Below are 27,369 nucleotides of genomic sequence, written 5' to 3' on the forward strand. Positions count from 1 at the left end.
GAGAAACTTTGATGTAGAGGTAGCAATTGAACAGATTGTCCTTTAGAAGCAGCCAAATTTCATTTTCCAGATTGAAAGACAGACTTCCAAGAAAACTTTTCTTTTTAATGTTTTGTTCTAGCATCCAAAAAAGACCCAACTTCAGATCTGGGCTTGAGAGTTTCTCATGGCTATTCTTGTTCTAGGTGGAGGGTGGTTGGCCCACTCTCAGATGGCATGTATCTTAATAGCTGTATGGTTGGCCAGGCCAGCCTTCACCTCCCTCCTGCTGGGTTCCAAGAGGAAGTCCACTTGACAACTGCTGGGCACCTCCCAGTACACTCACCAGAGTATTTTGGTGTCACTTTGTGACGGACTTGGACTTAAACTCCTGCCCAACCGCGAGCTTGTTAATATTGTGGCTGCCCTCAAGTTACTTAGCCTTTTTGAGCCTCTAAATGAGTGTTATAATACCTCCCTTCAGGGTTAAAGTGAGGATTAAGTGAGAAAATTATTGACATGACTAGCAGTGGACCTGGCAGGAAGTATGGGCCCTTAGTGAATGTTAGGTTCTGATTATAGTGTTAGAGAAGCAGTTAGTGATTAAGAACATGGTGCCTAGAATCAAGCAGATCCGAGTTTGATCCCAGGTGTTTCATTTCATGGCTGTGTGACCTTAGGCAGTTGTCATGATCTCTAGGAGTCCATTTTCTCACCTGTCAAATGAGGGTAATATTAATACCCACCTCATAGGCCTGGTAGGATTCATTGAGCTTATGCCTGTAAGCATCAATTATAATGTCACACATAGTAAGCCTATAAGGAATTACTGCTCTTTATTATTACTGGCGGTGTTAGTGTCCCTCACAGAGGTCCTACCCTGTGTTTTCTCTCCGAATGGCCCCTTTGTGTTATCATTTAGTACGTTGTATACTTCATTGTTTGCTGCAAGGCAGTATATATCCCTTTTATCTTGAGTCATTTCTCCAAAGGACTGATTGTACCCGAAGGGCCTGCATTTCCCACTGTTACTTATTTTCTTTGTCTTCTTGCTTTTGCTTTTCTCCCTGTCATGTAACAGGGTGGGCATATTCAGCATTCAATGGAGGACCCCTCATCTAGCCAGGGGCATTTCCTAGAGATCTGAGAATTGAGAGGTTTGGATGGCTAAGCACTGACCTGAGTTTTGGTAACTTAAAGCCCAGTTTTATCATTCCTACAGGTTGATGAATGGCCTTTCATTAGATATAATCTGCTTTTTTATTCAACTACAGCTCCCTACAGCCCCATTTCTTTCTCCTGGTCATTTATTTTGGATGAGTCATTCAGCATTCCCATGTTCCTAGTACACTGGGTCACCTTAAGGAAGACAGGAAAAAGAAACTAGAACTTAGACTTAGCAGGGCTCAAGTAAAAAAAGCCTGTACTTAATTCGGGTAGGCAAAGTAGTGTCTTCCTAGCTTTCCAGAAGAATTTGAGACCAGGAAGGGAAAATAACATGTAAGTTGGAAGGAACCATAGAGATCATCTAGGCCACATTATACAAAGTGAGAAAACAGCCTCTGAGAAGAAAAGTGATTTGCCCAAGGCCACACAGCAAAGTGGTAACAGGGCTGGAACTAGAGGGCTGGTTGTCTGACTGCATTCAATACTCTTTCAACTCGTAGTCTTATTCTGTGGTTCTCCTGGCCCTCTCTATGGTAGTATAATCACAGAGCACTATAACTGCCATATATTTAGTTGAACAGATTCCTACCAATATTTAAAATATAGGCGATATTTCTCCTCTGAACCCTCACATATTTATACTTTATTATTATTTTCTAGGGTGTCAGATGCCTGATACATTCAATTCATGGTTTCTTATAACTCTGCTTCACGTCTGGTAAGTGAGCAATTTAAGTGAAGTCACCAAATTTTTTTTTTTTTTTTAAACACTGCTGACTTGTAAGGTATAGCCTTCAGCAGGGCTGAATATATGAAATGGCAGTTGTTCAGGCATTAAAAACTGTTCCTTTCATTTTAATAACTAATGTCTTAAAGCACATTTTTACTAAAGGTCAAAGCATAGTCCCAGAAAGAACCTAATATTTGTAGGCTTTTCTCAAAGAACACCTACCCCAGTGAACAATGCTATCAGTATCTCTTAGAGACTCTATGAGCTTGGATGGAAAGTTCTCTCCCTTGGCTGTTTTAGGAAAGTTCACATTTACGTAAAAGTGGTTTGAATTGTGAGAATCCGTGGTCATTTTCATTGCTGGTCATCAGAAACTTATAACAAATTATAGCACTGACATTTACGCCTGTACCTCTAAAATGTGCATACAGGTTAGATTCGTGCCAGGTTTGTTGCGTGTAAAAATATTTAACACCTTAAACAGTATATTTTTTCTTCAGCTGCAAATTAAGTAGCCAAAAAAAATCAATTTTTCATCTAATGTTACACAGTATTAAAGGTCAGAAGGATATAGGAGAGACGTTGAAGTGGGGGCTGGGGAATGCATTTATTGAACTGCCAGATCTCAGGAAAGTAAATTCTGGAGAACTAAGTTTACTACTTTGACCATAGTGAGTATCTGAGGAACGTGGGGAATGGTTGCCCTGTCAAAAGGACCCTTGTTTGAGACTGCCTTCAGCTGAGCTTTGCATCACAGAACTGACTACTATATAAAGACTTTTTGGTTTTGATCACCTCTGAAATATTTCTCCTGAACTCACATAGTCACTGAGATTGGCTAAGGGGCATAAGGTGGCAATTTATTTTATGTTATTTTTTTTCTAAGCGAGTACTTCATTGAGTGCACACTATGTCCTGGGCAGTTTGCTGGGAACTAGCTGTGGTTCTCAAGAAGCCCACAGTCTAGTGAGGGAGATAAGACATTTAATTTTTTTCTTTTTCCAAATTTTATTTATTTATTTTGAGAGAGAGAGAGAGAGCGCGCACGCATGCACGGGGAGGGGCAGAGAAAGAAGGAGAGAGAGAATTCCAAGCAGGCTTTGCACTTTGAGCGCAGAGCCTGACGTGGGGCTCAGTCCCATGCACCATGAGATCATGACCCGAGCTGAAATCAAGAGTCAGATGTTCAACTGACTGAGCCACCCAGGAGCCTCAGGAGAGAAGATATTTAAAATAGTCCATGACAAATTGGAGAATGGCTAAGTTCTGTAATAAATCTGAGTAAGTAGTGCCCATGGGATCACAGAGGAAGCTGCAACTATCAAAACCATTACTAGTTCTGCCTCTTCTTTGAAATGTACCATGTCTTTTAGTCACATAGCTGTGAAGGCAAACTACCTTCTGTCTGAATGGTGAAGGTTAGGAAAAGGCTTAGGGAGGGCAGCTGGGTATACTGAGAGGAAAACTACTTTTTCAAGAGGAGAGGACTGCAGAAGTGGCACTGTAGAATTACTCACTGGAAAGGTGGGAGGGTTCAGAAGAGGCGAGGCTATTCCCAGAGGAGCTCAAAGATAATATTCAGAGCTTGTATGAAAGGCTCTTTATTGCCTATATAACTAGAGGTATCAGAGTGTTAGAGGGAGTGGATGGCAAAATCAAATATATAATCCCTGTGACCACATCCCAAGGTCAATCCCTAATAGTAGCCAGGAGAACCTTGAAACTACTTACAGTTCTCTCAAGATAGCCATCGTTTCCAGACATGCTTGCTGTGTCTTCCTTGCTGAGGTTGGTTTCATTTCTCAGAGGAATGGGGAGTACTACTATTACCAGTTAAGTAGCGGGAGGGAAGCTGTCTGCTTCAAATCTACATTTGGTCTCCCCTCCACCCTTTCTCTTTAGTTCTCACGATCTGCAGTCTTCAGTGGAATGAATCAGTAGCTTTCCAGTTTGAATCAACAAACTTTTATTGGGGACCTACTGTGTGTTAAGGACTGTGGGGCTTTGGAGAGATGGGTATGACATGATGTGCATTGTCTAGCAGGTAACAGGCAGGAAGTATACTTTATGGCAACCTTTCCCACTGAATTCCTCTACAAACCTGCCCCAGACACTTCAGACAACTGGCTGTCCTCAAATACTCCCATGTCCTTGCTCATATGTCCTGGGTGTTGTTTCTGATATTCCCTAAACCTAAAATGCCCATGTTTTCTCTGATAGAAATTCTCCTCACCCTTCATGGTACATCTCAATGTCATCTCTGCCACAGAGCACTCTTTATCCAATACTGCCCCCCACGCCGCAACCACCACCAAATTTGGATTTAGTGATACTTCCTTGTACTTCCAGAGTATCTGCTTGTGCCTTGGGCACAGCACTTCTTTCACCGTCATCCATTATAGGCAACTGTACTTCCCTGCCTGAACTACAGTTTTGTAAAACTTGTGCTGTTTTGGGGCCCACTTGTGCTGTTATCCTCCAAGAAGAATTGGGGAGACTTTCTCTTCTAAGGGGTAGGCGTATTAGGAGGAGTAATCATTCCACCCAAGTCTGTGGAGAAGCTATGTTCTTCCAGCCCTGTTCTCTTAGCCTGAAGCTCCAAGAGGGTAACTGAAAGATAGCCAAGTCCAGTATTAGAAGGCCCAGTGGACTTCCTAGAGATGTATAGGGTTGAAATACCTCCTGAAGGTGGTAGTATGAGGGAGAGGTTGGGAGGCTTAGAAAGCAGTCATAAAAGTAGAAAGAATCTGCCCCATCCCCCAAAGGGGGGAAAAAACCCCTACTAAACAGAATACCCTGGCAGTGGACTTTTCAGAAAGCTTGCTTGGGTTCCCAAGTGTGATGGCTCCCTGTTGGCCTTTAGAATAGGGACAGGATTTCTCACATCCTTTTAGTTCCCCTGGAGGAGGTGTTGATGATTCCCTTATCCTATCTGCCTTCTCTAGTTCCCAAGTTTTTCTGTGTATGTCCAGTTTCTAGAGGGGCCTTATCAGTTGTGTATTCACGTGAACTTGTAGCAGCTGCAATGACTGTGTGTCCTTTGTCTTTGCTGAACAAGGTTAGTATTGAATGTGGCTGCTGAAAAATTGTTGAGAGAGGTTGCTGTCTAGGCTTTCCTGCATCCAAATGTGTACTTGATAAAAGCAGGCCTCCTCCTCTGTTTACTGTCTTGGGCAATGGCACTGCAATCCATTCAGGTGTCCACACCAGAAACTGGGGAGACCTCCCTGACTCTTCCCTTACCCCCCTCATCTGGTCAGTCACCAGTCACCCCTTCAAACTTTTTTGCCCATGACCCACAGTAACAAATGAATTTTACTTTGCAACTCAGAACACACATGTCTCTGATACTACAGTTTTGTAAAACTTGTCCTTAAAATGTCAGATAATCTCTGATATTTTCTATTCCATTTGAATTCATTTTAAAGAAAAAATTTAACATGTGACCTGTTAAATTGATTTTACTGGATTATAAGAAACAGTACTTGAAAACTGGTCTTTGGCCTCCAACTTCCATCTTCACATGCCATTGATCTTCTCAATACAAATTAAATTAGCATGCATGCACGTGCACACACACACACTCTCCCTAATGTTCTCCATTATTCTCAGGACAAAGTATATTTCTTAGCATGGCATTCAGATTCCACCAAATATGCCACCCCTGCTACTCTCATATGGTACTATTCTAGGTACTGCTATCCCCACCACTCCCTCCTCTGCAAGATAAAACAATATTATATAATAGAAATACCAAGTTTTCTTCTGTCCAGAAAGCCCTTCTCTCTCCTCTTTACCTGACAAAACTCCTGTTTTTTCATTCAGTATCTAACTCAGGTATCACTTCTGTTTGAAACCTTCCCTTTCCTTTGAAAGTGAGAGTTAGTTCCTCTTCTGTGTTTACTTAGTATTTTAGGGACCTCTATCATAGCACTCACCATGTAACATTTTTATGTTTTATCGTATCAGTCTTCTTTGTGGATGGTGACTTTATTGAGAGCAAGAATTAGTTTTATCTTTTTGGAAAGATATGAAAATGAGATATTACTTCTCACAGTTCTGTGTATTACTCTTAATTTGTATCAATAAATGTTCATCAAGTAATTGATGTTCTCAGATCTAACTTGACTCGCACGGCATTTGGAAGGGTCCTGGCACTGTCTTTTGGTTGGGTGAGAGTGGCAAAGCTCTGCTCCTGCTTAAGTTTCTCTGGGTTGTTACATGTATGTAGCTGGAATTTATGTTGGCATTACAAGTGTTAATAGATTTGTAGAGATTCCTCTCAAAATTTGTCATGGAACGCTAGTACCTTCTAAATGCAGAAGTTAATTTTAGAAGATGGAATGGGATAAATAAAATTAGAGTATGCCTATGATCGAGATGGAATGGGGAGGGAGTAAAATGCAGTTTGTATTTTAATTTTAATTTTTTATTTTTTTTTTTAATTTTTTTTTTCAACGTTTATTTATTTTTGGGACAGAGAGAGACAGAGCATGAACAGGGGAGGGGCAGAGAGAGAGGGAGACACAGAATCGGAAACAGGCTCCAGGCTCCGAGCCATCAGCCCAGAGCCTGACGCGGGGCTCGAACTCCCAGACCACGAGATCGTGACCTGGCTGAAGTCGGACGCTTAACCGACTGCGCCACCCAGGCGCCCCTAATTTTTTATTTTTTAAATTAAAAAAATTTTTTTAATGTTTATTTTTAAGAGAGAGAGTGTGAGTGGTCGAGGGGCAGAGAGAGAGAGGGAGAGTCCAAAGCAGGCTCCAGGCTCCAAGGTGTCAGCACAGAGCCCGATGTGGGGCTCAAACTCACAAACCATGAGATCATGATCTGAGCTGAAGTCAGACAATTAACCGACTGAGCCACCCAGGCGTCCTGCAGTTTGGATTTTTAAAAATTATTTTAGGGGCGACTGGGTAGCTCATCAGTTAAGCGTCCAACTTCAGCTCAGGTCATGATCTCACGGCTTGTGAGTTCGGGCCCCTCATCGGGCTCTGTGCTGTCAGCTCAGAGCCTGGAGCCTGCTTCAGATTCTGTCTCTGTCTCTCTCTACCCACCCCTCTGCTCACACACTGTCTGTCTGTCTGTCTCTCTCATATATAGATAAACATTTTTAAAAAATCTTAAATTATTTTAAAGTCAGGTGTGTCATAAATATAATTACCAAGCCCTTTACATATGTTATCTTTTATTTATTTACATGTATTATCTCATTCATTATTACAACTACTTTATTCTTGTTTTATATGAGGGATCAGAGGTTTTATATATGAGGGATCAGAGGTTTAGAGAAGTCAAAGAACTTGTCCAAAGAACTAGTTAGTACATGGTGGAGAGAAAATTCTAAGTGTGGATCTGGCTAACTCAACAGTGTTAAGTTGCTTTCCTCATTGGTAATTAAAACTACCAAAGTAATTAAATAATTGCTGATTGATACTAATACTATTTAATATTTATTAATACTATTTATTATTTAAAGTACCTGCTTATTCTTTTTTTTAAAGTTTATTTAGAGAGAGAGTAAGCAAGTGGGACAGGGGCAGAAAGACAGGGAGAGAGAGAATTCCAAGCAGGCTCCGAACTGTCTTGAATTCATGAATCTTGAGATCATGACCTGAGCCGAAATCAAGAGTTTGATGCTTAACTGACTGGCGCCCCAGTACCAGCTCATTATTAAACATAAATCCATAAAATTTTAGGGGCACCTGGCTGGCTCAGTCTCTGGAGCATGCAACTCTTGATCTCAGGGTTGTGGGTTCTAGTCCTCCATAGGGTGTAGAGAATACTTTAAAAAGGGAGGAGGAGGATGCTGCCTGGGTGGCTCAGTTGGTTAAGCCTCCAACTCTAGATTTCATCTCAGGTCATGATCCCATGGTTCATGAGTTCAAGTCCTGAGTTGGGCTCTGCACTGACAATGTGGAGCCTGCTTGGGATTCTCTCTCCCTCTCTGTCCTTCCTCCATCACACAAGCTTGCACTTTCTCTCTCAAAATAAATAAATAAACATTAAAAGCATCTTAAATCCATAAAATTATTACATCTGTTCTCCAATTGAACCTGTCCTCACAGGGCCAGAGTGTGGGAGAGAGATATTAAATCATTAATAGAATACAGCTGAAATAGCATGATGAGAGGAAATGGCAGGGAGAAGAGGGGTACATAATTTAGATGGGGGGATGGGTCATTCAGGGAGGGCTTCACTGAAGAAATGACATCTAAACTGATGAGTAGAAGTTAGCAAGTCAAAAGGTGCATGAAAAGCATTGCAAGTAAAGAGATCTAGTGGTTCAATCCTTTTACCAGCTGGGCCCTTTTTAAATGTGAAATTTTATACCCAGTCACCATATATGCATAGATAAAGAATTGCTGTTTGGGTTGAGGAAGTGAGAATGACCTGTTCACTCAGGTCTTCACAATGTATGCACTGGTAAGGGACTCTTATGTAGCTCTGTGGAAACTCAGACCACAGTTTAAAAACCACAGATCCTGGGGCGCCTGGGTGGCGCAGTCGGTTAAGCGTCCGACTTCAGCCAGGTCACGATCTCGCGGTCTGTGAGTTCGAGCCCCGCGTCAGGCTCTGGGCTGATGGCTCAGAGCCTGGAGCCTGTTTCCGATTCTGTGTCTCCCTCTCTCTCTGCCCCTCCCCCGTTCATGCTCTGTCTCTCTCTGTCCCAAAAATAAATAAACGTTGGAAAAAAAAAAAAAAAACCACAGATCCAGTTCAACCCTCTCATGATTACAATGGGGAGACGATTTTGGCAATTTTAAGGAATTTGTTCACAGGCCTCTTCATCTGTAATGGAGGACCTGAGATCCAAATCTGAAGCTAACTGCTCCTTCTCCATTCAATACTTGGCTTCCTGCTTGAGTGTTCCCCTTTAGTGGTCATGGAGATGGGGGTTTCTTCCCGTGAATATGAACAGCATGGCACTGATCGCCAATGATACGAAATTGTTTCTTGGTACTCACTGTCTTTGTCCTGGGAGAGGCCACAAGTAAAGTAGACCTGAGAACAGTTCAGAGTGATAAGCTCTGTGTATAGCAGACCCACAGATCTTATGGGAACACAGGGGAAGGGGGACTGCCTGGGGATTGTCAAGACAAGCAGTTGCATTGGCCTCCTGGGATCTAGAACCAGAGGACATGGGATCTTAAGGAGTTATTAGGAGATTAAGAAGTAATTGTAAGCTACTTTTTAAGATACTCCAGGTGATTAAGATTGATAATCAGAAACAGGACAGAAGGGAAACATTTTGTTATTTGTTTTTTACTTTTATTTTGTTTGAGAGAGAGAGAGAGCATAAGTGGGGGAAGGATAATGGTGGAGCAGGGAGAGAGAGAGAAAGAGAGAGAGAATTTTAAGCAGACACTCCATGCCCAGCGAGGAGCCCAACTTGGGGCTCGATCCCTCAACTGTGAGATCATGACCTGAGCTGAAATCAAGAGTTGGACGCTCAACTGACTGAGCCACGTAGGTGTCCCTGTTTTTATTTTTTAATTTTAAGATGGGGAAATACTGGAACATTTTTATAAGTCTGGGGGAAGAAGCCTCTGACAAAGAAGACAAGGAAATAAATTGTGCAGGTGGGAAGGGGTTGGAAAACAGACTGGTCCCAGTCTCAGTCCAGCCAGAGAACTGCCTTGGCAGACACTCCCGGCCTTTGCAAGAGGGCTCTTCAAAATCGCCACAGCAGTTTTGATGCAGCTGTAGGGCTTTCAAGCTCATGCTGGATTCCAGCAACTTCAGATCTGCTATATATGGTGAGCCCTGGCCATGTGCACATCCTTTCTCTCCCTCCCCCAGCCAGTCATTCTGTTCAAACACACAAGTAGCTTTTGCCCAAACCAAAGGCCTATGCAGCATCATTTTGTCAACACCGCATAAACTAAAAGCACTGGTACCTGCTACCCAGGAGCTTGGTCTCTTGGGTCCAACAGGCAGGCCACAGGCCGGGTGTAGTTTTTGGAGGAGGCTCACTGTCAGGTGAGATGGCTTCAGGAAGTGCCTCACCCCACTTGTCTGTTTGCCCACAGACGGTCCTGTGGCCCCCATGCTCCCCACATAAAGGTTAGGCTTCATCGGGAGGGAGTTTAGGAAACCAGGTGGAGATAGCCATGTACACAGCCCCAGGAAAGGGTAAGCATGCCAGCTCACAAATAAATAAACTCATTCATTAGCACACTGCTGAGGCTTGAGTGTGGGCATGTAGGCTCTGCTTCCTTGGCCTCGGCTGATGGCAGAATAAGGGAAACAAGCTATGTGAAAGTCCCCTTTGGGATTCCTTCATTAGCAGCCAGAGTGACAGACCTGTCTTGAATGCCCACCAGTCTTCATTGAATTCCAAATCAGATCCACTCTGAGCAGCTTATAAACTACCATGAAGGAGAAAGAAGGCCAAACACAACTGGTATTGTCAGAAGGCCCAAACAGAGCAAGTGGGACGGGATACTCGGAGCTGCCAATACATGGCAGGAGGTCAGCGTCAAGAATAACAAGAATTCTTCCCTCCCAGATTTAGGTAGAGAGGAGGAAAGCATGGCTAGGACTGTTGTTCCTTCGAACTCTGCAGGCAGTGTCACTGCCTTCTTCCTTGTCTGATCTAGCAGGGAGAGGCTCTTGGAACTGTGCTGTCACAGAATGGGGGAAATAGCTGATAAGGACACTGACCTGGGAGACACTGTGGCTTAGGGGAAAGCAGAAGTTCAGGCTTCATTCTAGCTCTGCTCTTTTAAGTTACTTAAGTAATTATAAAATACATTTTAAGACTTTCCAAGTGATTAAGAAAGGTGATCACTAAAGGGAGAAACAGGATGGAAGGGAAACTTTCTAAAAATTTTTTATTTTAAGATAGGGAAACACTGAAACATTTTATAAGTCTAGAGGTAGAAGCCTTTTTAAAAAATTTTTATTTAAAAAATGTTTTTTGTTGTTTATTCACTTTAGAGAGAGAGAGAGAGAGAGGGAGAAAACGAGTAGGAGAGGAGTAGAGAGAGAGGGGGACACAATCCGGAGCAGGCTCCAGGCTCTGAGCTGTCAGCACAGACCCCGATGTGGGGCTTGAACCCACAAACCATGAGATCATGACCTGAGCCGAAGTTGAACACTTAACTGACTGAACCACCCAGGCACCCCAAGGAAGAAGCCTTTTTACTTCCTTCTCTGCTTTCCTCAGAGCATGAGTGTTCTTTTTTGTGAAATGAGAACAGTTAAACTAGGTTGAAAGAGTGAATGCAAATGCATTTTTGAGTGACAAGTCTGATATTAGAGGGCGCCATCAGTGACAGTAATCATTATTATTATTTGCCTTAAGGTAAAATTTTTATCTTAGCCCTTTGTCTTTTGAAACTCCTAGTGAGTGAGTCTTTTTCCCTTTTCCCCTGTCTCTGTGCTTACCTTTCAGTGATAGTTGGGAGTCAGGACTAGGGCTTGACCACTCCTTTTTTTCTTTACTTTGCTAGCTGAGTTATTTGCTTTCCTTATGTGTAAAAGATATCAGTATTATTTATGAGCCACTGGGATCACTGAGAGACAAGGATGTACTGTGAAGCTCAAAACCTCAATAATAAGTTGTGGGTTTAAGAACATCATCAAACTTGGGAGGGGTAACTGGAATTGCTCCTAAACAGAGAGTAGTTTATATACAGACTAAGTCCACACTCAGGGTAGGTGCTTAGTAGATACTTGTTAAATAAATGATTAAATTATTTATTTAATAACAAGAATGTTTTTATTACTAGAGTCTCTCTTTGTAAAAAGATTTTTAAAAGTAATCTATTTTTGGTCACCTGGGTGGTAGAATTGGTTAAGCATCTGACTTTGGCTCAGCTCATGATCTCATGGATACATGAGTTTGAGCCCCGCATTGGGCTCTCTGCTGTCAGAGCAGAGCCTGCTTTGGATCCTCTGTCCCCGCCCTCTCTCCCCCTCCCCTGTGTGTGTGAGCTCTTTCTTTTTAAGAAACATAAAAAAAAAAAAGTTTATAAAAGGTAAAAATAAAAAAAATCTATTCTTTAATTTTTTTAATGTTTATTTATATTTCAGAGAGAGAGAGAGAATGCACGCACGCACTGGTGAGCTGGGGAGGGGCAGAGAGAGACAGAGACAGAATCTGAAGGAGGCTCCGGACTCTAACCCACGAGCCATGAGATCATGACCTGAGCTGAAGTTGGATGCTTAACCAACTCAGCCACCCAGCTGCCCCTAAAAATAATTTCTTTTTTGAGGAGTTTTAGGTTTGAGCAGAAGGTTATCTCTTTTTAAAGTTTATTTTGCATTCTTAAGAGCAATTTTTATTATGTTTTATTTAGCAGGGAGGTGTCTCCCCCCCCCCCGCCCCACTTTCTTCTCCACTTTCCCTAGAACAGAGCTCTGAAATTATGAAGTTGAATCAGTAGTAAAATGTAATTTGGCTTCTCAACATTTAATTTAAACATTTATTATGAGGAATGTATCCATGATGGAAATTGAAATAGAGCTGTCCTGTTCTGTTACTTAAACCTAGTGTTCTCAGTTGTTGTGGAATGTAGTTTCCTTAGTGACTCAGACTTAACTGTTGTACAGTCAGAGCCTGTGACGGGTGCTGGCTTTGTTTTGTGGTGGGCACCAGGGTCATCATGTCTTTTTCGTGTTTGTTTGCCATTTTGGATTTGCTTCATTCATTGTCTTTTCACCTGCCAGTGTACTTTAACCTTTTCTGGATGATTTGGGGGGGTCCTGGTAATGCTTAACTGTAATTTGCCAGACTGTCTTTGAGTTGCGCTGGGTTGTTGAACCTCAGTTGCTGTGCTATTGTTTGTGTGTGTGTGTGTGTGTGTGTGTGTGTGTGTGTGTGTGTGTGTGTGTTTTCAATATATTTTTAGTTTCTTTCTTTCCTTTTAGGCTGCCAATAGTTACTTTTTGTTGTTGTAGGTATTCTTGCCTCAAGTTAGCCAGTCTTCCTCTTCTGATAGGCTATTTCTAATGTGATGCTAGTTTTGAAACTGTTACTGCCCTTGTGAAAATTAAATGAAAGAAAAAGAGAGTAAATGGATTCTAAGATATGTACTAGTCATTAGAGGCAGCAGAAAAACAGTACAACTCTGGGACAAGATTATCAGGGTTCAGATCTCACCTATAAATCTAGTGGTTTGTAACTCTGGACAAGTTACTTCTCAAAGACTCAGTTTCCTCATTTAAAAAGTCGGGACAGTAGGAAGACCAGCCTTGGACTACACCAAAAGAAAAATCTTTTGCATAGTGAAGGAAACCATTAACAAAATAAAAAGGCAACCTACTGAATGGGAGGGAGAAGATATTGACAAATGATCTATATGATAAGAGGTTAATGTCCAAAGTCTATAAAGAACTTCTATGACTCAGCATTCCACCACAAATAAATAATCCAATTAAAAATGGGCAGAGGACCCAAATAGACATTTTGCCAAAAAAGACATGTAGATGGCCAACAGACACATGGAGAGATGTTCAGCCTCACTCATCATCAGGGCAGTGCAAATCAAAACTACAGTGAGATAACACTTTACAGCTGTGAGAATGGCTAGCATCAAAAAGACAAGAAATAACAAGTGTTGGCGAGGCTGTGGAGAAAAAGGAACCCTCATGTACTGTTGGCAGGAATGTAAATTGGTATAGCCACTGTGGAAAACAGTATGGAGGTTCCTCGAAAAATTGAAAACAGAAATCCCATATGGTCCAGGAATTCCACTACTGGGTATTTACCCAAAAAATGAAAACACAAATTTGAAAATATATATGCACCTCTGTGTTTATTGCAGTATTATCTACAATAGCCAATATATGGAAGCAGCTGAAGTGTCCATTCGTAGATGAATGGATAAAGAAGATGTGGTGTGTGTGTATATATATATATATATATATATATATATATATATATATGCAATGGAATATTACTCAGCCATAAAAAGGATGAGATCTTGCCAGTTTCCACAACAAGGATGGACCTAGAGGGTATATGCTAAGTGAAATAAGTCAGAAAAATACAAATACCGTATGACTTCACTTATGTATGGAATCTAAAAAAACCAAATGAATAAACAAATAAAAAGCAGAAATAGCTTCATAAGTACACCGAACAAACTGATGGTTGCCAGAGGGGAGAGAGGTTGGGGGATGGGCAAAATGGCTGAGGGAGGAGTAGGAGATACAGGCTTCCAGTTTATGGAATGAATAAGTCATGGAGATAAAGGATACATCATAGAGAATATAGTCAAAATGGTATCGTAATAGGGTTGGATAGTGACAGATGGTAGCTACACTTGTGAACATAGCATAATGTATACTTTATGGTCTGAGAAAATCTGTGCCTTTTAAACCTCAGAAGGCAGGTGTATTAACAAACTACAGAATTTTCAAATAAATGAAGAATTCCATTACCTCACTATTGCTGTTGATGAATTAACCTCTGACGACACTTAAGCATCAAAACACAGTGTCTTTTCAGGTGAGAGGCTGACATGAGTGATTTGATTAAGAAAATTTTATGGAAAAGGACTATTGAACTTTCCCTGGTTTGTTTCTGCTTTGGAATACATTCTGTATCATGTGAAGAAGGCAAGTCTTTTTCCATGACCTGTTTTTATTGTTATAAAATATTATTTCTTAGGCACTAACTGGGTTCAGAGGTTACAAATTTAAAATCACAGCATAAGCCAATCTCCTGGTTGGAAGGGATATTAAAGATCATGTAGTCAACTTGTCAGATAGCTGAGTTCTCACAAAGCATTTATTCACTCTTCAGAAGTAGGCACGTTCTGTGTCTTGGGCTTATTCATTCCATCATTCAAATCTCCAGAAACTTCTGCTAGAAAGTTATTGTTTTCAGTGCTCAGTGTTGAGTGATTCTTTCTTCCCCTGTGGCTTACCCATTGATTCTGACTCTTAACTCTTGGACAAATAGTCTAATTGCTTTCCTACAATATTTAAGGCAACTCACCTGTTTTTCTCCAGGTTATAGATCTTCTGATCTTTCATCTCTTCCTTTTGTCTCTTAAAATATAATATTCAGGGGCACCTAGGTAGCTCAGTCAGTATCGCTTCTCGGCCTTTTGGCTAAGATCAAGTGTAGGTAGCTCAGTCAGTAGAGCGTCCAACTTTGGCTCAGGTCATGATCTCGCAGTTCATGGGTTCAAGCCCCACATCAGGCTCACTGCTGTCAGCCTATCAGTGCAGAGCCTGCTTCAGATCCTCTGTTCCCCTCTCTCTGCCCCTACCTGCTTGCACTCTACCACCCAAAATAAGTAAATATTAAAAAATAGATATGTATATATAAAATGATATTCAAAACTATGGACAGTATTTCAAGCAGAGTCTGACCTGTGGTGAATGGAACAAAAATGTCACTTTGCACATCGAAGATATTGTATTTCCATTACTGTATCTAAAATCACATTTATTTGGGGGGTAACCTCATCATTACCTTGACATCCTTTGAAGTCAGTTGTCAACTTAAGCCTATAAGGCTTTTTCACATGTAAATGGGCATGACTCACCTATCTTGTACCTACAGTTCTTTTAGACCCAAGGGCAGGACCTTAGGTTTATCCCTGTTCAAATTCATTCTGTTAGATTCAGCCCATTGAAACGGTCTCTTGGAGTATTTTTGGTTCATGGTAGGGTCATCCAACATATTTGTCTTCCTGCCCAGCCCCTTGTCATCTGCAAATTTGGTAAGTATGTTTTCTTTTCTACATCTTTAGTTGTTAACAGAGGTGTTGACACAGGCCAGGCTGGAATCATTCCATTGTGCCATACGATTGCTAGTAGATTTTAATGGGCAGGATTAATTGTCAGTTTAGATTGACTATTCCATAACTATAGCAGGAATTATCTTTTGGTGAGTAGCCCAGTTGTAGCTGCTTAAAAATTTAAATAACAGATAATATGGGGCGCCCGGGTGGTTCAGTTGGTTTAGTGTCTGACTTTGGCTCAGGTCATGATCTCACGGTTCGTGGGTTCGTGCCCTGCATTGGGCTCTGTGCTGACGGCTCAGAGCCTGGAGCCTGCTTCAGATTCTGTGTCTCCCTCTCTCTCTGCCCTTCCCTTGCTCGCGCTGTCTCTCTCTCTCTCCCTCAAAAATAAAGATTAAAAAAAATTTTTTTTTAATTTAAATAAGAGATAATAGAAATAGGGATGTTCATTGAGATTAGGAACTAGTTTGGAAAGTTGATGACCCTGTTTATATTCTTATATATAATTAAGTATAATATTATATTTACTATTTAATAAAATAAAATATAATTCTTATATTCTTATGGAAAGTCTTAAGAAGAGAGCTTTATGGGCTAATTAGAGGCAATGTGGTATAGGAGAAGCCCTAAACTTTGCCCTGAGATGTTTTATTCACTTACTTATTTAGCAAATAATTACTAAGTGCCTACTATACTTAAGCCCTGGATATAGAATGGTTAAAAATAAAAAAAAAATTCAGGCTTCATCTTTGCCTTCAGTGGAACTTATATTCTCATGGGGGAAATGATTTGATAATTACATAGGTAAAATCATCATACTTTCTGTGATCTGTGTTCTAGGTAGGTGCCATGCCTAGACACACACCTTGTGTGTATTGTGTATGACAAACAACACAAGTCATATATTTAATTTAAACACTTCTAGTAGCTCCATTTTAAAAAGTAAAAAGAAAATATTCTGAAATTAATTTTAATAGAAGGTTTTATTTAACTCAGTTATATTTAACTCCACTTATATATGAAATAATATGTAAGCATGTAAGCAGTATAAAAAAATTTGAGATATTTGTAGTCTTTTTGTTGAACTAGATCTTCAAATCTTAAACTTATACCACATGTTAGTTGGAACCGGTCACATTTAAAGTGCCTAATAGCCACACGTAGCTAGTAGCTTCTGTGTTGGACAGCACAGCATTATACCCATCTTTACAGACTACTCTATGGTATTGGGCAAATTACTTTCCATGTTTAGGACTCCTGTTTTCATTCAGTAAAATGACGGATTTTGACTTGCTTATCTTCTAACAATTAAATGTGTGTCCTTTTCATGTATGAGAGTGCCTTCTGAGGTACTGTAAATAATCTCTCTCTTGATCTGGGTGTTGCTTACATGGCTATATATAACATGTAAACATCCATCAAGCTATATACTTAAGATTTGTGTGCTGTTTACAGTATCTATGTTATACCTCAATAGAAGTGTTGTCGTTTTTTTTAATAAGATCATTTCCAGTTTTTTTGATTCTGTGTTCTTTGCTGAAGTTACCCATTACACATGTGTGATATAAAAAATGCAAACAACCAGTTACTCTTTATGTCTTTTTCCCATCCAGGATGTGTCTAGTCCGAATGAAACAGGAAGGCCGGAGTGGGAAATACATGTGTCGTATCATAGTTCATTTCATGTGGGAGGATGTTGAGCAGCGTGGCAGAGTCATGGGGGTAAGTAAATGCTATCAGGTTCTGGTCCCGGACAACTCCAATGAGGGATTGCCTGACTTGAGTTGAAGTTTTATCTGTGCTAGAAGGGCTTTGCTTTTAGATTTCTGTGTAATGCTGCCTAATGTCAAGTGGTAATTCAGCTAGAGTTGCTTCTGCTTCTGTGGAGACTGACATGCCGTGGACACTTTATGTGTTTGCACACATTATTATGGTTTGTCAATGTGAGGACATCCTGTGCATGGAAATGAAATTGTTAAGCCCAAATAATGGTGGTAGGAGGGAAGGGATGGGTTTGTTGAATGGAGGAAATCAAATAATAATTGAATTTTAGGACACTATGCCTTTGACACCAATTCAGTGTTTGAACCAGTTCTCCTCTAAATTAGTTTTGATGGAAGTACCCTGGCATTGGGCCTACACTGTCCTCAGGAACTGAAAAACAAGTCCTTTATCGCTTAACCTAGACTAATTCAGCATCGTATCTGCTGAAAATGTACATTAGTACATTTAATAATTAACCTGAGAAAGGAGAATATATAGCATATATATAACATAGAAGGTAATGATAATAGAAACATGACACCAAAACATTAGAATACAGTTGGTTATACAAAGAGTAATCTTTTCCTTTGTATATTATGTGTTTTTGTGTCTAGACCATATTTTAATAGATTGTAATCCTTGTTTTTTTCCCATTTCATTGCCTCCCAGTTGGGACCATCTAAAGCAGAACCATCAGAAGGGGTCATGAAATGGGTTAATTTATTTTTTGTTTTTGTTTTTGGTTTGTTTTTTTTTTTTTTCATTACAAAGTTCTCCCTATGGACTGAGGAGTAAACAAAGTTTATGTATGTATTATAAAACTCATACATATTCATAGAATAAAAATCAAAGAGTAACAAGTGTTTAATGTAGAAACAAGTGTCTCTTACCCAGGCAAGCTCCCCCAGAGTAACCTTTGTTAATAGTTGATGTGTATCCTTATGGTTGTTTTCTATACAAATGCAAAGGTATAAATGTATATTCTTTTAACACAACACAGATGGGCTTCTACTACACACAGTTTTGCATCTTGGCTTTTTAACTTAATATATATTAGATATGTTTTTACTTTACAATTTTTAAAATTCAAAATATTTTAACTGAGATTGAAATCTCCATACTCCTCAATCTCATTCCTGGCCAGTTATCTCCTTTCAAGAAGTAGTTACTGATCCATTTTAGTGTATATCTTTTAAGGCTTTTTTCTGTGTAATTTTCTTACAGAAAATATGTAGTATTGGTTTTGTGTTTATATATTTTATTATACATGATATCATCCTCTATGTGCTAATGTGTAATAAATATGTACTTAGTTTTTTCACTCAACAATATGTCTTGGAGGTTTTTCCATGTTGCATAGGAGTTAAGTGGGAGGTTGTCCCCCATGTTTTATTTATAGTAATTATTTTCACACACTCCTATGTTATTGTCTGATGGTATCATGTGCTTACTCCTTGTAAAATTGTGGTCTTTGAGACTAAATCATGGAAATGATGGTTGCCCATTGAGAGCGTATTTCCAAATTCTCATGTCTTTGGAGGAACTGCATATATAGGAAGCACAGAGGACATGGGTTTGTTTTTAGTTGTCTTCAATAACATTTACATGCCTTTCTCTGGGACAATAGAACGTTGGCATTTATGTTCATTCTAAGATGATAGCATATGTCAGAGTTTTATCTGCTATCATCATCATCATCATTTGTTTTGGAGATAGTGTGGATTGACTGTCTTTGTAATTGTGTTCTTTGGTTCCTTGTTCATGTGACTAAACTTTCTGCTGTCTTTGCTGCCCAGAATGGATCGTCAGCCTTTAAGCTATATGTGCAGCTTGGTGTTCTGCATGCCCTCAAGTACTTACTGTCCAACGCTGTGGCAGCACACAGTGGACATGGGTGGTGCTGCCAGTTTCAGATCACTTAATGGTAACCAGTGACACCCCTGGCCAGCCAAAGCCTTGGCTGTCTGACGTACAGTGACACAGTAGCTCTTCTATTAGTTAGCTTGTTTTTCTTATCACTATTGACTAAACCCTGCTGGACATTGGACTGCTGGAGCCATGTGGGCCACAGCTGTCTACAACGTGAATAGCTTCATGAACCATAGGTACTGACTTTTGAACTACGGAAACCTCTTAGTTATTACCCTTCCACCATGAATTTCCTTTGGACCTCCATATATATCTCCATCACAATCTCCAACACTTTGAACCTTCTTCTGTGTTACTTTATAATGTCACTTTTACTTGACTGCATGCTTAATGAAGGCAGGAGACCTGTCTTAATACTTTTTTGCTTACATAGTAAACATCAGATGAATAAATACTTGTTGAATGAATGAATTGAACTTAAGCCTCTGGAATTCTGTTTTAAAGCCAACTTATCAGATAGATGATACTTGATTTATTTGTTTCTAGTCCACATATACATCAGTGCAGTCCTGCAGGAATTAGTTTTTCCTCTGCACCCCCCTTCCCATTTTATCCAACCATTCTTCTTTCTGAATTGTTCTAGATATGGTGTTGCCCTACAGAGAAGTGTGTTAGATCAGTGTCTCACTTTTTATGTGCCTGTAGTCCACCTGGGGATCTTGTTAAAATACAGATTCTGATTCTGTAGGTTGGGGTGGAGCCAGAGACAGAGAGTCTACATTTCTAGAGAGCTTCAAGTGATGCCAGTGCCACAGGTGGAGCAGGGTGAGAATGGGGCAACCACACTTTGAATAGTAAAGTTTTCGATGATCCATAACACTCTCACAAGTTACAGACTTGTGAGTTCACCTGCATGAAGAGAAATGCCAAGCCCCAGTTTAGTTACAAAGACTATAAATAAAAGATGGTGGTTTAAAAATAACAGAGGTTTGGAAGAGTTGGGAAATTACTATTATTGCTTTTCTGTTTTAATTGACTTGATCCTCCCCCACCCAACTCATGGTATAAACAGGCAGACTCCCTTTATGCAGGCAAGAAAATTGTTAACTACTTCTCTGTTGTGAGTGTGATTGTATGTATAGAGGGGGTCTCAGACTTCTGTGTGCGTACAGCCTACAGAAATGGGAAAGTTAGGGACATGTGGCTGGAGAAAGTAGTAGGGAGCCAGTGTGGCTTTGTTCTGACCCTGGCTGCCAAGTCTTTCCTCTTCTGTGCTTCAATTTCCTTAAAAAAAATGTGGATTATTGGGGTGCTTTGAAAATCTGTGATTTGAAGGTGGTAATTTGTAAATCTTTCTCTGTGTAATTTGACATCCCAGGTGTACATCTTTAAGAAAACTCATATAAAAAGTAGAATTCATAAGACTGATCAACGAAGTGGTGATTTTTTACATGCCAAATAATTCTTAGAGGCTATTACTTTGAGTGGAGCCATTTGCAATTAATGATGAATCAGAAATTTGAATCAAGAACTCCCTTGAAATTAGAATTGCAGTCTCATTTGGTGAGGACATTTTCATTTAAAACATTTTTGCTTTTTATCGGCTTTTAGGAGCCCAGCTATTGTGAAAAACAAGGCAGACTCATATATCATTAGTGAAGTCGGTATAAAATATAAGTGTTAAATTTGAGGTTACAAAAATCACATCAATAATTTAGAGCGTTCTAACTAAAAAAAAATTATTTGGGATTTAAACATATAAATTAGCTGTGGAAATAAAGTTCATTATATCACCTCATCTGGTCTTGTTTTATTTCATTAACTGGTTCTTAAAAACCTTTGTGAGCTGAGTTGCAGCTGAAGAGGTTGGAGACCATTTTTCCTTGGGCCCTTGCCTCACTCCTGAGTGTTGGTAAGAGTAGAGAACTAAGACTTGACGCAGCTGTAAAAACAGACAGCGCCTTTGGCCTCAGCACTTTCTCCTGGTGCAGGCACATTTCAGATGTAAATTTCACTTTCTGCCTCTCCTACTAATGAAGTAAGTTTCTTTTGCTGGGTTTGCAGCCAGGTGTGTCCAGTCTTGTGGCTAACCGGGGCGCTTTAGTTAATTTTTCCATTTGTGACATTTCAACCAAACTTAAAAAACAAACATAAAAATTAGCTCAAGGCAGTGGCTCAAAGTGTTAATGGTAACCTTAGGCTGGCTAAACGACTTCCTCTCAGTTCTGCCCTGCCAGACATCTCCACCTTGTGGCTTACAATGAGCAGGTTTAAGCTTTCCAAGCTTTGGAGACGGGTGGGAAGGAGTAGGTAAGAAATTCCAAGTTTATCCTTATCAGTGGTCCCTGGCATGCCAGGTGTCTCCTCTGGACTTCAGATGATTTCTTGCTAGCACCTTTCCAGAATAAGGATGAACCTCTCATCACTTCAAGGTCTTCTGTTCTCTTCTGTAACAGAGCTGCTTCATGGGGTGGTGCAAAGGGCCTAGAAAGAGGTGGAGGAGCTGTGGGCTGAACTGGACTCCTTTGTAAAATTCTACTTTGCTTTTTAGAACAGCATTTTGCTTTGCAAGGTCCTCTGTGATCATACTCCAGACTACCTTTCCAAACTCATTTCCTCTAGCTCTTTGTGAACTGTAAATATGTGAAACCTTCTAGCACATGTGCCTGGCACATAGGAAGCACTCAATGAGCATCACATTCCATCCTTGCTTCACATACTCTTCACCCCAGCCAAGCTGAATGCCTTGGTCTTCCTGTCTTGTGTCTTTCCCCGTGCGATACTACTCTAGGTTGCCTAAACACCATAGCCCCAATTCCTTTACATCCCTCCACCCCATACTAGAAGACAATCCCAGTTGTCCCTAGCTGGAAGTACCTTAGTAATTTATATGTGCCCTTCTTCTGGCTCTTACTATTTTGTATCATTGTTACTAGTGTGTATTGACCGTCATCCAGGTGAATTGCCTGGGGGCTGCATCAGTTGTATCCTTTGTATTCTCCAAAGTGCTTGTCATTGCCCCTTGGCTGAATGCTTGCCCAGTAAATAACTGATAACAGAAGACCATTCTGGAAGCCCACTGGATGTATTGGAAAAAGTGTGGTGGAGAGGTATCCTTTTTCATTTTGAACATATGTGTTTGCTCTGTTAGTCTTAAATATTGGAAGAAAAAGAAATGAGAAATTGTTTCCTTTACCCTCAGTTTTTTTTCTTTTTCTTTTTCCATGCTTTCTGATCTTCTAATAGATTTGACTTAAAAAACAATTTATACATGAGGCATTTTATGTTTTTAAACTAACAAAGATTTTAAATCTATAAAGGATGGTAAAAATAAGAATTACACATACTTTAGTTTTTCTGGAAATTTTCTTCCAGGCTGCTGTAATTCCATTCCCTTCTCCTTCCTACCTCCCCACAAAAATCTTCAAACTTCTGTTTTATTACCAGGAGGTAAAAATTTTGCTATCCTTTGCATCTCTAGGTCAGAATTAAAACTCGCTGCCAAAGGTATTGTTTAAAAGGCAAGGACCACTTTTTGCTGCCAATGATATGAATAGTGGAGTGTAAATACAGAGCAATTCTTAGGGCTTGAGGCCTTTAAAATAAGACATGTTTGGGGCACCTGGGTGACTCAGTCGTTTAAGCGTCCGACTTTGGCTCAGGACATGATCTCACAGTTTGTGAGTTCGAGCCCTGCGTCTGTGCTGACAGCTCAGAGCCTGGAGCCTGCATCGGATTCTGTGTCACTCTCTGTCTCTGCTCCTCCCCCGCTTGTGCTCTGTCTCTCTCTCTCAAAAATAAATGAACATTAAAAAAAAAAAATGTAGGGGCGCCTGGGTGGGTCAGTCGGTTGGGCGGCCGACTTCGGCTCGGGTCATGATCTCGTGGTCCGTGAGTTCGAGCCCCGCGTTGGGCTCTGTGCTGACAGCTCAGAGCCTGGAGCCTGTTTCGGATTCTGTTTCTCCCTCTCTCTGACCCTCCCCCGTTCATGCTCTGTCTCTCTCTGTCTCAAAAATAAATAAATGTTTAAAAAAAATTTTTTAATAAAAAATTTAAAAAAATATTTTTATTTATTTATTTATTTATTTATTTATTTATTTATTTATTTAAATATATGAAATTTATTGTCAAATTGGTTTCCATACAACACCCAGTGCTCATCCCAAAAGATACTCTCTTCAATACCCATCACCCACCCTCCCCTCCCTCCCACCCTCCATCAGCCTCAGTTTGTTCTCAGTTTTTAAGAGTCTGTTATGCTTTGGCTCTCTCCCACTCTAACCTCTCTTTTAATTAGCAATAATTGCGCCTTGGATAAACCTCATTGGCTACGATACTGCCACTGCGCAAAAGCTTCTAACCTCTCTTTTAAAATTTTTTTTTAAATAAGACATGTTCTCAGAAATCAGTCCTTCTTTTGGGAAGTTTTTGTTTTTGTTTTTAAATATCCTAAGCTGGGGGATACCTGGGTGGCTAGTCTTTTAGGTGTTGGATTCTTGATTTCTGCTCAGATCATGATCCCAGAGTCCATAAGGCTCTGCGCTGGGTGTGGAGCCTGCTTGGTATTCTCTCTCTCCCTCTGTCCCTTCCCCACTCACATGTGCATGGACACTCATGTGCACGCGCTCTCTCTCTCTCAAAAAAAAAAAAAAAAAATTAAATGTCCTAAGCTGTTGGAGTGGATATTTGTTTATTAGGTGAGAGAAGCCTAAATTCTTAGAAGGCAGAGCAATTTCATTTTGGGATTGGCTCATGAACTTTAGCAGGGTCCAACTGAGATGTATCTTTAGTAGATGCATTCTTTTTTTTTTTTTTTTTAAATTTTTTTTTTTTCAACGTTTTTTATTTATTTTTGGGACAGAGAGAGACAGAGCATGAACGGGGGAGGGGCAGAGAGAGAGGGAGACACAGAATCGGAAACAGGCTCCAGGCTCTGAGCCATCAGCCCAGAGCCCGACGTGGGGCTCGAACTCACGGACCGCAAGATCGTGACCTGGCTGAAGTCGGACGCTTAACCGACTGCGCCACCCAGGCGCCCCAGTAGATGCATTCTTTACACAAGTTTCCTAACCTCAGGTCTTAAGAGGTAGCAAGAGTGCTTGGAGTACATGCTTTAGGCAGTTTTGTCACTGATCAGATGCCTGGGAGCACACATTCGGAATGCCAGTCTGATGGCTTGGTTGGCCTGTCCTTCTGGGTTGCATATTGGACTCACTTTATTTCAGGGATTGTCCCTGAAAAAGAAGTTATAAACCTTTCTGAATTGAATTTAAATTGAATCTAATTCTATCTATGCACACGATCATTTATCTCTCTCATGGCTGTTTTTACATCCAGTTATAGATTGTGAATTAACTGAGGTCTGATTCATATTTGTTTATCTTTGTATTCCTATGGTACCTAAAATGGAGCTTTATACTCAGTAGGCATTAAGTAAATGTTTCTTGACTGAGTAAATCGGTAAGTGAATATGATCCCCTTTGTTATCTTCTGTTTCCCTCATGGAATTTCTGTAGGAGAAAGACAGTGAACTAATTCCATTTTGAAAGCCCTGGCTGCCTTGGTGCATGGACACCTAGGATACACTTCTTAAATACTCTTCATACTCCCAATTCAGTTCATCATTTCAGAACTGTTTACCTCTCCAATCTATCGTGTATATATATATATATATATATATACACACACACACACACACACACAATATATATATATATATATATGTATGGATATATATATGTATGTATATATATATGTGTGTATATATATATATATTTATTCATTCATTCATTCATTCATTTATTGTCTCCAGTCTCTCTAGGTGCCCAGTTCCCTTTGACATCTTTTGTACCATAGATTCTAATACTGCTTAGACCTGTGTGTACTGAGCACCCTGCCATTTTCCACATCTCCCTTTCAGGGGTTAATGGTTCTTCTAAATAAATCTCTGGGAGCTCCTGGGTGGCTCAGTCGGTTAAGCATTTGACTTTAATTCAGGTCATGATCTCACGGTTCATGGGCAGCATTGGGCTCTGTGCTGACTGCTCAGAGCCTGGAGCCTGCTTCAGATTCTGTGTCTCCCTCTCACTCTGCCCCTCCCCTGCTCGTGGTCTTCTCTCTCTGTCTCTCAAAAAGAAAAACAAAACATTAAAAATAAATAAACACATCTCCCTCAGGAGACGGGATAAATAGCTCCATGAACCTGTTCTTCCTAGGTTTCTTGTCTTGCTTCTGCTGTCATCTCTATCAATCCAGCACCCCCCCCCCACCCGCTGGAATTCGTAGTCTTCCTCAACCCCTGCCTCATCCTCTGCACCCAAATTGTCCTGTCACTTTTCTGCCGAAAATATCTTTGGATTTTATCCTCCCTTCTGTTCCATTGCTTATATCCACCCTCATCATCTCTCCTTTATTGCACATGGCCTCCTAACTAGTTCCTGGACTTTCTCTACTCTAGTGAACCCTGTCACCACATAAACCACCAGAGGTTTTTCCAATTTCTACATCTGATTGGATCCCTCCTCTGTCTAGAAATCTGAGGAACAAAATTCAAACATCTTAGCAATGGTATGTAGAACTCTTCATAGTTATATAGGAAAATGTTCTTAGAAGATACAGTATTTAGGATTGAAATGTTTTGATATTTTCACATAGTTTAGCAAAAGAAAAAAGGGCGTGTGTGTGTGTGTATGTGTGTGTGTGCGCGTGCACAGAGAGAGACATGAATCAAATATTACAAAATATTAACAATTGTGAATCTAAAAATCATACAAATTTTTGTTTTCCTACTCTTACATTTTTTAAGTTTGATTTTCAAAGTGAAAAACGGGACGGGGGGGGAAGAAATCTTCATATTCTAGACCCCGCCTACCTCTTTAGTCTGATTGCCAACAAACCCCTAATACACAAATGTTCATGCTCAAGCGCGTCTACACGCACACATACATGCCAGATTGTCACTGATGCTATAGTATGCATTTGGATAGTACCTCTTACACGCAGCTTTTCCCAGCATTCCCTCCCCCACCATAATAATTGGTATATTTGGCCACTCCCTTCTCTCTATTGCTGTAGCACTTTGCACAAACTTCTGAGAGAGGACTTACCATGATCTACTGTAATTGTGGGTTTGTGTAGGTCATGCCCATTAGATGGGATGAGGATCCTAGGATTCCTGGTGTCTTACACAGAATGCCTGACACAGTCACCCCTCAGATACCTGTTGAGTGAACACACGTCCTTGCTTCTATTATTAGTGACTGGGCAGCACTATCTTTCAAATACTGACTTAATGAATGGTCTCTTATCACACCTGGATTCAATTTCTCTGACCACCCTCTCCCCGAAAAGAGTTTCATTTTTCTCTCCCTGACCTCCCTCCTGGGTTCCTTGGCTCTCTCATCATTTATATTTCTAATTCACTTTATGGGATAAATGAACCTTAGGATGTTAGATGGAGTGCCTCAGATATCTCTCATTCAATGGTTCTCAATCTGAAGGGGCTCAGATGTGATTATTTTGAAACATCTCCCCAGAAAATTTCTGATGTACATCTCAGGGTGAGGACTATAGATCTGGTCCCACTGTTTTAATTTATGTGGTGAGAAAATGCGGTCCCAGAGAAGTTAATTGATTTGCCCGAGGTCATGCAGCTAGAAAATAGCAGAATGAGTACCCAAACTAGGAGATGCTGGTTCCCAGTCCGGTATCCACTTTATTATACTGTGATCCCTCACCAGGGGTGTGGGCGGGGGATCAGTTTCATGGTAGTTTCCTTCTCCCTGGTCTTCTTACCAAGGACTTCCAAAGGCCAAGAGGACAGCTTTTCTCGAATCTCGAGGCATTCCATTTCTTCAGCACAGTCCCCAGGCTGAGGCCCCTTTTATTCAGACTTTCTAATCCAATACGGCAGAGGTTTCCTACTCAACAGGACTAATAGAGATTAAGGGGAAAAAAGGACAGGTGAGAATGCTAACAATGTTCTGAATTTGTTTCTTTTTCCAGCATTTAGAGTCTGAACGTCTCCACATAGTCTGAATTTGCCTTAGTTGATTTTACAATTATTTTTCAGAGACTCCTTGGTTGTGTTTTTTTAAGAGTAGAGGAACACGGAGACTGAACACTGTGCTAGGAGAAGCTGGGCTAGGAGAC

General features: G+C 40.5%; 1 protein-coding gene across 1 annotated transcript in view; it reads left to right on the plus strand.

The window, feature by feature from the left end:
• Positions 1 to 27,369, plus strand: part of LOC124503804 (ubiquinol-cytochrome-c reductase complex assembly factor 1) — a 100,741-nt gene that overhangs the window by 39,687 nt on the left and 33,685 nt on the right. Inside the window, exons 6-7 of the mRNA XM_047069084.1 lie at positions 1,807 to 1,864; positions 17,199 to 17,307. Coding sequence (XP_046925040.1) covers positions 1,807 to 1,864; positions 17,199 to 17,307 — 167 coding nt within the window. The remainder of the gene's footprint in view (positions 1 to 1,806; positions 1,865 to 17,198; positions 17,308 to 27,369) is intronic.

The sequence above is a fragment of the Lynx rufus genome, unplaced genomic scaffold (genome assembly GCF_022079265.1).
Source record: "Lynx rufus isolate CCGP_SWC_20201006 ecotype Redwood Valley unplaced genomic scaffold, mLynRuf1.p SCAF_8, whole genome shotgun sequence".
In the NCBI taxonomy this organism is placed as follows: Eukaryota; Metazoa; Chordata; class Mammalia; order Carnivora; family Felidae; genus Lynx; species Lynx rufus.